This window comes from Bactrocera tryoni, chromosome 1 (genome assembly GCF_016617805.1).
Source record: "Bactrocera tryoni isolate S06 chromosome 1, CSIRO_BtryS06_freeze2, whole genome shotgun sequence".
NCBI classification, from domain to species: domain Eukaryota; kingdom Metazoa; phylum Arthropoda; class Insecta; order Diptera; family Tephritidae; genus Bactrocera; species Bactrocera tryoni.
In genome coordinates, this window is record NC_052499.1 from 56,774,666 (window position 1) to 56,787,014 (window position 12,349).

The following is a 12,349-nucleotide window of genomic DNA, read 5'->3' on the forward strand; positions in this document are numbered from 1 at the left end:
TTCATGCATGCTATGTTGCTCATACGACATGGTGTACTATGCATATAGTAACGTACGCGGCTACAGTGCAGTACAATTGATGCATAACTTTAGCTGCGTTTCACTTTAAAATAAATGTTTTTAGAAAAAAATCATTAAGGGTGTTTTTTTAGAGCGAAAAATTTATTATTTATTATTTTTGGAATATCATCAGTGCAAAATTGCAGATTTCTTTGCTTTGGTGATAAAAAAATTATAGCAAAAAATAAAAAAAAACATCATATAATATATATTGGAAAAGTAAATGTTTTTGTCACCGTTTAAATTAAAAATAAAGCGCTTTTTCCATTGTATAATTTGTTTAGTGCAAACCAAAAAAAAAAAAAAAAAACAAATCGGAAAATAACGTAAACCCTAATGTGCATGTAGGTATTTAGACCGCATTTGGATGCTATATAATTATTATTATTTGTTCGTAATTCTATTAAGTGTACGCATTAAGTATATTTACAAGTTTTATAACAGTATATATATATATATAAATTTAAGCATATTTATAAAATAAAATATATTTTTTGTGAAATAATTAAAATTAAAACTCTAATGTCACTAACTATGCGCCTCTAGTTATCCCGTTATAATGCTAGTTTTTGTATATATTTGAATGCATGTATATAATGCAATGCAATGCCTATTAGTATATGTATATAGTATGTATATATGTATATCATACATATTTATATATATTTTTTATATTTTGCTTTGTAAATACATATATTATTATAAATGCTTACACATAATTCAGCTTAAATGTCTAACGAGCAAATTATATTCTTTTGTTGCTTTGTTGTTGTTGTTGTTGCTGTTGCTTGAACGCATAACTGGTCTTAACGTGGAAAAAAATTAAAAGCAAAAAGTTAATTGGCGTTCATTACAAATGAAAAATGGGATAATTATAAACAATAATCTCAAGAGCAATTTTAAATTTAAATTTTTATACTATTTTTATTTTTGATATTTTATTTCACTTTTTTTTAACTGTTTTTGATTTCAAAAATTTGAGTTGAAACATAATGGAGTTTAAAACGTGCTACAAAATTGTGTATAATTTTTAATTTAATTTAAATTTTTTTAATATTTTTATTTACATATTTTTTATAACTTCTGTTTGACATTTTAGAAACAATTACATGCTTAGCAGATTTTTTTTCGTTTTTTGTTTCATTTGTAATAAACGCTTGCAAAATAAATATTTTTAGATTTTTTAATAATTATAGAATTATTAATAATTTTTTTATTCAAAACCAAGCTCTAATTGTAGTAGCAATCAAATAATTTGTAAAAAAAAGTGTAGCATTCAAGAAATTTAAAATAAAATGAGGTTAGGTTGAAAAAGTGTTTGTTAATCAAAAGTTATTTTTAAAGAATCATTATTTCTTCATTTGGGGAGGTAGGTAGGCGGTTTGTAATTGTAATTATTGGAATTGTATGCACAAATATTTCAAAACGGCGGCTTGGGGCGCGACTGGTAAACAATTATTTGTGGAAAGAATAAAAATTTGGACCAAAATTTAATTAATAAAAAAAAATAAGAAAAATTTATTAATTTTAATTTTTTATAAGGAAATTAATAAAAAAAATAACTGATTTTAATTTTTTTATAAGAAAAAAAAAATAAATTTATCTTAATTTTGGTTTAAAAAAAATTTGCTGTATAAAAAAATTAATAAACTGTAATTTTTTACTGTATAAAAAAAAATAATTAAATAATTAAATTTTGATTTTTCGTAAGGAAATTTTTGTTGTAAAAAATTAATAAATTTAAATTTTGTGTAAAGAAATATTTGCTGCATAAAAAATAACAAATTTTAATTTTGTGTAAAAAATGTTTGTTATATAAAAAAAAATAATTAATTTTAACTTTCAAATATTTTCTGCATAAAAAATAACAAATTTTAATTTTGTGTAAAAAATGTTTGTTGTATAAAAAAATATAATTAATTTTAACTTTCAAATATTTTCTGCATAAAAAAATTAATTAACTTTAATTTTGTGTAAAAAATGTTTGTTAACTTTCAAATATTTTCTGCATAAAAAAAATCAATTAACTTTAATTTTGTTTAAAGTATAGTTTGCAGTATCTGAACAAAGCATGCACTGTCACCTTCGAAAATTAAGGTCCACAAGCGCGCAAATTAGTAAACAACCAAATTTGTATTTATTAAATAATTAATTATTAACTTAGATTTTTATTAATCAATATATATATATGTATGTATATATTTAATTATATAAAAGAGAAAACACTTAACTTTGTTTGTTTGTAGCGCAAACGAGTTTATGAAATACTTTTTACATTACTACTTTAATTGCTATATTAAAATTTATCACAAGTTTTACGCTTTTTTTAATATTTTGCGTTTTATTTTTTAATTTTTTCTTTTTGTTTTTTTTTTTTTTTACATTTTGTCTTTAACTCCGTATCTAGTAGAGTACATAATAGTGAGCTTATTTAGCAAAAGAAAAATAAACATTAATATTTTTTGTGTAAAAAATTATATTTTCGTTTATTACTCACTTCACTTCATTATTAACCTCTGTTACTGCTTACTTAACATTATTTGTGCTCATTTTCTAATAACTTTTAATTCAAGTATTATATTTTTTTTTTTTTTTGCAAAATTCTGTACTTTTCGTTTTAATATTTTTTGATTTTTCATTTGCATGTGTGTGTTTGTGATATTAATTTTTGAAAATTGTGGTCTTAAAATTCGTGGAACTCTAGTGTAGAAGAAGGCATGCTGTAGCATGAGCAACAAACTGACAAATGAACTGACAAAATAATTAGTTTTCCGCTTATTATATTTGTGTTTGTATAAAAAAAGGTAAATTGTTGTTGTTAAACGTACCAACACCTACATATGTATGTATGTATGTATGATTTTTTGTTTGTTTTGTTTTGCTTTGAATGACCCATCAAAGTTTGAAAAAGATTTCAACTACAATAAATATGAAAACCGCCAGCAGGAGCGTAGAAGGCGGGCGGCAACTTGGTTTATTGGCTTTTCGCTGAATAAAAAAATCAATAAAAATAGAAACTTGTGGCAATCGATGCTGTTGCAGCTGGCGGCACAGCGGCAATTTCATGCAACCACTCCAAGTCCATAGCGTCCTGTTGCTGTGGCGCAACATAATAATCGTAGCAATGAGCGCATTGGCATTGTTGTTGTTGGGTAGTAGTCGTTGCTGCGGACGCTGTCACGGCCGAGTGCTGATAATAAAGCTCCAGCTCGGTGGCATATGCTGGCGGCGTGACGCGTTGTTGCTTGAAAGGTTTCAACGACTTTTGTTGTTGCGGCGCAGCTTGTTGTTTGTAGTGCTGCTGCTGATGATGATGCTGTTGTTGCTGTTTCTGCTGCTGCTGATGTTGTTGGTGATGATAAAGATGATAACGGTAGTGATGACGCTGTTGCTGCTGCTGATGTTGACGTTGCTGATGACGCTGTTGTTGTTGTTGTTGCTTCTGCTGCTGCTGCTGTTGTTGTTGATGATGATGATGTTGTTTTTGCATTTTAAACCAATTCGCATAGTGCTGCAACAGCAATTTTCAATCTTTCTGATGCGTTTGATGATGATGTGCATGCGCATGCGCAGAATGTTGCCGCTGCTGTTGTTGTTGCTGTTGCTGCTGGCCCTGTTGCACTTGCTGTGTGTGTATATGTGACAGCTGCTGTTGCTGTTGTGGCGCTTGCGCATGATGATGATGATGATGCTGTTGCAAATGTGTCGCAGTGCCAAGCATTGCATGTTGTTGTTGCTGTTGCTGCTGTGGCGACATGCCATTGTGACTCAGTAGCGTACTTACACTGCCGCTACCGCTGCTGCTGCTGCTTGTGCTGCTGCTATTGCTGATGTTGCCACTGCCGTTTGTGGCGTCCGATTTGCGCAGCAAGTAAATGGAGCCATCGGCGGCCTGTTGTAGCGTGTATTCGGACGTTGAGCATGGATTGCCCTCGGGATCGCGCAAGTACTGCAGAGAAATGGAATGTCACGTGTTAATTGATTTTAATGACTTTTTTCTAAGTTTTCCTAAATTTAGGTTAATTTTGTTTTTAATTGCTTTTAATTTTTTTTAATTTAATTAATTTCGGTTTTAATTCATCAAAAACAATTTTTGTTTAATTTTCTTAATTTTTTTAGCTGCCTTAATTTGAATATTGTATTTTTTTAATTCAATTAATTTCGATTTTAATTTCTTTTAAACTTCATTAATTAAATTTTTTTCATTTATTAATTTGTTTAATTGTTTTATGATTTCACTATTTTTTTAATTTGAAACGTTTTTTTAATATATGCACTTTTTTTAATTTTCTTAATTTTTTTTAATTTTTTTAAATTCACCTAATTATTTTTTCAATTTATTTTGTTTAAAATAATATTTTTTTAACAATTGTCCGATAATTTTAATTTAAATATTAATTATCATATATTTGAAACACAACGAGCGCAAATATTTTTTCTTGTTAATATTTACTTTCCTTCAAAACACTTTTTCCGAAATTAATTTGTTTTCTAATGTTTCACTGAAAGTTCTACTCACTTGAAATATGTGTCTGTGCAGCGCCGCGAACTTGTTCGATATGCGCTTACGCTCCAAAGCCAGACTGTCGCGATCCGAATGCAACTGCTCCTTACGGCGGCGCACCTCTTTCACCTCATCTTCCAGCGAGAGTATCTGATCGAGCTTACGTTTGCGACAATTCTGTGCGGCCACCTTGTTTTTGCCACGACGGCGTATGTCGCGTATCAGTGACAGCTGATTTTCGGTCAAGTCATACTTGGAGAGACGTTCGTTGAACTCATCCATGGGCAAATTGATGATATCGCTCACCGCTATAGGAATATTCTGAGCGCGTGCGCGCTTCTCGTCACGCGTCAAATGATCCTCTTCACCATTGATGGATTTAGAGGACTTTGACGATGAGGTGGAGAGTTTCTTATCGCGCGCCTGTGGCCGAGGCATGGAGCCGGTGCCCTGTGGCAGTGTGTACGTGTGATTATGCTGAACGATCTCGTGCGGTGTGCGCGGCGGTCGCTGTGCGAAATCCAGCGTATAGCCACCCATTGCGCCTGCAACCGCGGGGCCATACTTCAAATCGTATGCCTGCTGCTCCTTGTTACTTAGCACCGGTCCTATAGCACCTTCGGCATTTAGTGCACCGCCAGCGCCGCCCGGCTGTAGACCCGGAACGGTTGGATATGCTTCGTATTCATATTTAATCGACTGTGCTGGACCAATATTTAGTTGTGAATTCGTGCCAGTCGGTGGCACAACACCGATATTACTGCCATTGTCAGCGGTAGTAGGCGCCGCGCCCAAATCGGGTTGTTCATTGAGAAAACGTTTGCCAAACATTTGATGTTTCTTCTGTGCTACTGGCGGTTGACGAGTACCATCGTTCATGCGATTATTATTATTATTGTAACTATAGTCATACGGTCTACCGTATTTGCCTTGGTGATAATCTTGCGCCGAATCGCTACCCTCACCCCACTCACCATCCGAGAGGGATGGTACACGCTCCGAGCCCATGGAACTGACTGCGCTATCGCTGGAGGCATCCAAACGATCACCGCCGGCGCTCGTGCCACCCGCACCCGAACCCAAGAGATCGGCTGTCATACCGCCAGCGAGCGCACTATTCGTAGCGCCAGCACCGTTCATTGCGAGCCCGTTAGTTGACGAACCTGTGGCACTACCGCCGCCGCCGCTTGCATGACCGTTGGAGAGACCAGCGCTGCCGCCGAGTACCGACGAGTTATTGCTTGTGCTGTTGTTTACGTCAACCATGCGACAGAAACCTGAAAGTAGATAAGGCACAAGGTGTTGTAGAATGACAAGCAAAATATTTTGATAAAAATTATGAATTATGTTAAAGATAACGGATATAACGGATGTATAATGTAAATAATTAAAACGGATGTATAATGTAAATAATTGCTAAAATCTGTACGAACAACAATTAACAGACTTTCTGGGTCGGCCGGGTCAGTAATTTCTACTAAACGTAAGGTCGGGCGTAGTCCTTTACTTAGGAAGTTAACAGATTTGTTGTCTTTTAAGTTGTTACTCAGTGTTATTGTACCAGATTTCAAAGGTAGCGAACAGTAACTTTTAATAATATTAAGCCCTAGCCAAAACTGCTTAAAAGATGGCAGCAAATAAATAAAAAAAAAATAAAATAAAAATTTAAAGAAATTAAAATAAAACAAATCTAGAAAAAAAAAAAAAAAAATGAAATTAAAAAAAAATAAAAAAAATAAAAAAATAAATTAAAAAAATAAATTAAAAAATAAAATAAAAATAAATACGAATAAAAATTAAGCAAAAATTTAAGAAATAGCAAGGAAATTAAAAAAAAAATAAGAAAATTAAAAAAATTAAATTAAATAAAAAAATTAAAAATTAAATAAGAATAAAGATTAAAAAAATAGGAAACAATTTATTTCTTAAATAAAGGAAATTAAAAAAATTAAATAAGAAATTTAAAAATAAAATAAGAAACAAATTAGTTAAAATTTTTTAAATTTTGAATTTAATTTTGTTAAAATTAAGAAAATTACAAAAAAAAGAAGTAAAAATTAAAAAAATTATGAGAAATTGAGAATTTTTTTATTTTTCTCATATTTTTTTTGTTTTATTTTTTATTTACTTAGAAAAGAAACAAAAAATAAAAAAATAATAATTAACTAAATTAAAATCGAAATTAAAGACACCAAAAAACATTTTCTTTATAGTTTTGTCTGAATTATAACAATAATTTCAAAACCAATCTAAAGGTGTGCAATATTATTGATGCATCAAATATTTAAATAGAGAGCTTCTCACTTTTTTGAATTCGCAAAACTTTTTCTTCTTCTTTCAATTCACAACTACTTCATTTCAATTCAGAGAATTTTCTTAAAAATTTCAAATTTCTCGCCTTGCAACAATATTTCCGTTGTTGAACGCTCATTGCGATTTCAAAATTATAATCAAACTCTTAATTAACACACGACCGTGAATTTCACTTCATCTTCATTTAAGGAAATTCTTTTCCAGTAAACCTAAATTAATTCATTTTGTGCTTTACCCGACCGCAAGCTTGACAAAAAAGTTCAAATGAACAACCGCCCATCTCAGAAGGTACGAAACGATCAATCAGCTGATGATCATCAAACTGGTTTCGCACACGAGTCATAAGGTTCAGTAAATGAACGCAACGAAGAAAACAACATTTCTAACCGTATAATGTGTAATATTTTGCATATTACAAGATATACAAAAATATATTCAAAAAATTATGAAAAATAATTGCAAAAATTAATAACTTTTTTTCGCGAAATATATTAGCTCTTTGATAAACATATAAAAATATATTCTACCCGCTTTCATGTAATTCTACACGAGCAGCGAAGCTCTATATAGGTTATTGTATGACCTTGTTATTTATACAGAAAAAAGGGGGTTACCCTTGCACATTTATAGGCAAGAAATATCAACATTTCAACATATTATACAAATATGAAAATCATCACGAGTGGCGATAAATTGAAGTAACGTAAAAGTGGCGTCGAAGTTAGCACGTTAGGTTGCTTGCTTTATTTTTGCAAAAATTCGCATAAAGATTCGCAATTTAGACGCCAGCCAAGTCCACACCTCAACTCAATGGCATCTCCTCCCAAAAAATTCTGTATAGTCACTGTCTTTTTCTGTTTACATGACTTATCAAAAATGTGATGACAAGCAAATTTTGCTAACAGTAAAATACTTTGGTTTCGCTAATCAGATTTTCACCAGTGTTGAGGTAAACTGATAACAGCAATAAATATCCGACAACGAAGTCCGTGATAGCAAAGCGATATTACATTTTGAAAACTCATAGTGACAACGCAATATTTTGCTCATAAAATAAACTGATACACTGTGCCTTGGATATGAATAAATTATTTAGGCACGTAAGCTAAATTGTAGACACCATCGTGTATGCCAAATTCATAGGTGGTAAACGGCTTATCGTTGGGTCACACGCAGGTGATAAATTAAATATTTATGCAAATAAATATAAGAGACATAAGTCACATATTTTTAATTTTTTCTGTTTTGGAAAAATCTCTTAAAATTCTGATATTAGCCAGGAGAGCAAGGGTTGAAGCAAGCCTTGTTGTCTCCATAAATGTTTAGATACGTAAGCCTTGGGTTAGGATGCAATAAAATTATTTGCTAATTATCGTTCTGAACATTTCGATATTAAAGACAAACTTCCATTATCTCGACTAATCATCAAATAAAAAATGTCCAATGTTTGTAGAAGAAGGGTACTATTAAATACGATCCGGACTGGTCCTTTTGAACTGCATCTGCCGATTTATACCACAAGAAACATTGAAAAAACGGACTGATCCTTTTGAACAGCGCGCTGTGTGTTTAACGATTATTCTTGAAATTTTGTGGATCTCCGGCTGCGGAATTACTGAAAATGTAGAAGTCGTCAAATCGTCGCAAAATTGCTTTATGCGAGTCGTCCATCCACCCCATTTAATGCAAAAAAACAGGACTTGAAAATCGTCTTGTTGGCATCAGAGAGATAGCAAACAATCTCAACATCATTTACGGATCGAGCGAACACATTTTAGTTAACGTTTTGCGTAAGAAGCGGGTAAGTGCTAGGCTCGTACCAAAATATCTGAGTACAGCTTGCAAAACGAGCGGTGTGGGATAGATACCGAGAGTTAAAGAGGGAAGCGAGACGCTTATGCAGACAAAAAAAGGAAAGAAGCAGAAAGGCGTAAGTATGAAGAGCTTGGCCGACAGTAGTAAAGCTCGAAAATTCGACGAAAAGATGCGGCGATTAATAGAAGCTTTCAAGGTCAGAGCATACTATCCCAAAGAGGTGATCTAGTGGCTGATGTTCAGCGCATTCTGAAGTTATGGAGGGAACACTTCTCCAGCCTGCAGAACAGTAGTGAAAGTGTAACATCTGGAGATGACGAACCCGATTACCCAAACGGTGACGATGGATTAAATGCTACATTGTCCGACTATGACAAGGTTCGAATAGTAATTACCCGCCTAGAGAACAATAAAGCAGCAGGAACCGATGGATTACCCGCCGAACGGTTCGAATACGGCAGCGAAGTACTTGCAAAGTGCAGGCATCAGCTTCTCTGCAAAATATGGACGGATGAAAGCATGTCCAATGATTGCGACCTAAGTGTGATAAGTCTCCTTAATAATGATAGGAACTTACCAGTGTGGCTTTAAACCTGGAAAATTTACAATCAACTAGATTTTCACCATGCGCCAAATCTTGAAAAAGGCCAAAAATTAGCCAAAACCGAATGGAAAACAAAATTTGCTGAAGGAATTGAAGGCCATCTCAGCCGAGGCTTGTAACAAGTAAATGGAAAGTTGGATTAATTGTTGGCATGCTTGTATTGACTTTAAATGATTCTTTATTAAAGGCGATAATAAAGATAATATATATATAAAGTATGTTGTTGTTGTGGTTTACGTTATTGATTCATCCACCTAGAAGAACATTTATTTCGACTTCGATCACAAATTTGTATTGAATGCAATGTAACTAATTTACTTAAGTGCTAAAACCCACTTAAAGTAGTGGAAAGCACTTAAAATCAGTTACTAGGTATGTCTATACCTGAGAAAATAATATACATATGTACATGCACACGCTGTCAGCAGTGCTATGTCACGTGGCAAACTAGACGCAAAACTATCACTTTATAAGGGGAAAGTACAAGTTAGATATGATAAGCTTATCGCTAAAATTCGGTACACTTGTATACAAATATTTATTATTTGACTAATATCTAAAGATGTGCTAGGTCTAATGAAAATCTAGATATTCAACCACATTATTGCTTTCATTGCTTGGAAATGCGTAAAATTGTGAAAAATTGTACGTATGTACATATGTATATAAATTATCAAGTTTTGAGATATCGATTTTTATTTTAAATTTTGCACGTGTCCTTTTCTGCTCAAGGAGCTGGTCGTTTGTCGTCACCGTCGATACTGAATGATCAAAATGAAGTTTTTGTACGGAATTTTTTTTTTTATTTGGCGAGATATCTTCACAAAATTTTAGATTATTGCTCAAGAAACGATGGAAAATCGGGTGAAAACTTGCCCTGGACCCTATATAACTAACAAGCCTTATGTACTTGAAGGTACTGCCCTGACTTTAATACTTGCAAGTTGCAAGAGTAAGAAATATTCGGTTATAACCGAACTTAGCTCTTCCTTACTTGCTCTTTATTATGGTAAATAAAATAAAATGCGATAATTGCAAGGTGATAAAGATAAGATTAACACAATCGGAAACCGTTACACATAAATATTTTTAATTTAAAAATTCACAATAATTGAGACAATAGTTGCACTTTAGATTTACGCAGTTAACACTTTGATTTTGCAATTAACACACCCCAACGAACGACAAATGCAATGAAGAGAAAGAGCGCATATGAAGCAACAGCAATCAAAGCACTAATTAATTGAGAATTATCGGATATACCGTAAATGGCAGGCGAGCGAAAACGGTGAGTGCGCGCTGATAAGACGTATTACGATCACTGTGGACTGCTAGGACACTTTCTTGTGCTAATTTTCACATTTTTTCCTTTTATTGCTGTTGTTTTTTGACTTTCCCTGCGCTTTATAAGGCAATCAATGCGCTCGTAGTAGTATGTCAGTGCTGCAATGCTGTGATTACTGCGCGTCGGTCGCGCCGCTCGGGCTGTGCATTGAGTCGAATGACTCAGCAATTTATAAATAGTAAACAGCACAAACGCACATAATCACACGAAATTGGCAAATAGAGATCGTATGTGCATAAAGGTGGTTGTATGTGTATGTGTGTGCATTTCGCGAAATAAAGAAATTAATAAATAAATATAAACAATAAAGAATGAGCGCATGTTGTACACTCATCCAAAGCCAGTCGGTCAAGCAGCCGAAGACAGTGCAACGAAGCAAATACTTGCATGAGTATACCAATACATATGTGTGTGTGTGTGTGTGTTCAATTAACTTACGCTCGTAGCATGAGTAAGCGATCGCTAAGCGTTTTGAAAGCTAGCCAGCTAGAGCTTCAGCAGCGATGATGACGCCAGCATAAATTAAAAAAATATTTTTAGATTTTCTTGCTACACTCACGGCTTTGTCAGCCAGCGGCGTTGGTGTTGTACGAATTTAAGCATTAATTGCTAGACTAAAAGCACACTTCTATTGAGAAACGCAATGTACATTTGTACTATATGTAAGTAATAATGTAAAGAAGGTGTGGCATGCAAGAGAGTAATAATTCAATTAATTGATATGTATGTAGATATGTATGTATGTGTGTCAGTAATAAGTCATCTAGCGAATTTCGTAGAAATGCTGAAGCCACTAACTGATAATGTGCAGGTAATGATAAGGTGCTGAGAGGTGCTGAGGAAATTGCTTATTGCGCTGGGGTTTAGTAGGGAATCTCAGAAAATGAGTCAACTGTTTTCAATGAAAGTAAACTGAATGTCTAGATATGTATGTACATATGTCAAACGAACGTAAATAAGATAATAAAAATAAATAAAATGAAGGGTAATAAAATACAGCAAAATATGTAAATAAAAAAATTAATTATTTAAAAAATAAAATAAAATCAAAAATTAAAAAAAGATACAAATAAAAAACGAAAAAAATTACAATAAAAAAGTAAACTAAAAAAATAAATATTATAAAAAAATTGGATAAAAAATTTAAAAATTACAAAAAAAGAAAAAAATAACATGAAATGAAATGTAAATTAAAATGAGATGAAAATAAAATTTAATATTCTTATACTACAACAAATAAAGATTTAAGGATTGAAGATACAAAAAATTACTTATTTAGTGTTAAAAAATAATAATAATTTAGGTTTAGAAAGTTTTTAATATACTTTGATCGTTTACAATAGTACAATAAAAAATAAGTTAAATAAGAAAATAAAAACAATAGCCATTCAATTATAATTTCGCAAAACATGTTAAAATAAAACATAAAAAAACATTGTATATATTATAGTAATAATAAAATATTAAAATTGTCGTAGAAAAAAATATTTAATAAGTTTTTTCTTACAAAAAAATTAACTAACAAAATTAAAAAAAAAAACGAAAAAGAAGTTAAAATAAATAATAAACATTAATAAAATATATTTTAAAAATTGGAATAGAAAAAATTATTAGAGTACAATAAAAACTTAGTTAATGAAATAAAAAACAAAACAAAAATTTCGAAAACATGCTAACATTATTAAAACATGAAAACTGAAAAAAAATT

General features: G+C 31.9%; 1 protein-coding gene across 2 annotated transcripts in view; it reads right to left on the reverse strand.

Moving 5' to 3' along the window:
• Positions 1–3,564: 3,564 nt before the first annotated feature.
• LOC120773080 (segmentation protein cap'n'collar) overlaps positions 3,565–12,349 on the reverse strand; it is an 82,239-nt gene continuing 73,454 nt past the window's right edge. For both annotated transcript variants that reach the window (XM_040102030.1, XM_040102039.1), the window contains 2 exons: positions 4,580–5,841; positions 3,565–4,009 (listed from right to left, as the gene is read on the reverse strand). In XM_040102030.1, coding sequence (XP_039957964.1) covers positions 3,587–4,009; positions 4,580–5,841 — 1,685 coding nt within the window. In that variant the 3' untranslated portion in view covers positions 3,565–3,586. The remainder of the gene's footprint in view (positions 4,010–4,579; positions 5,842–12,349) is intronic.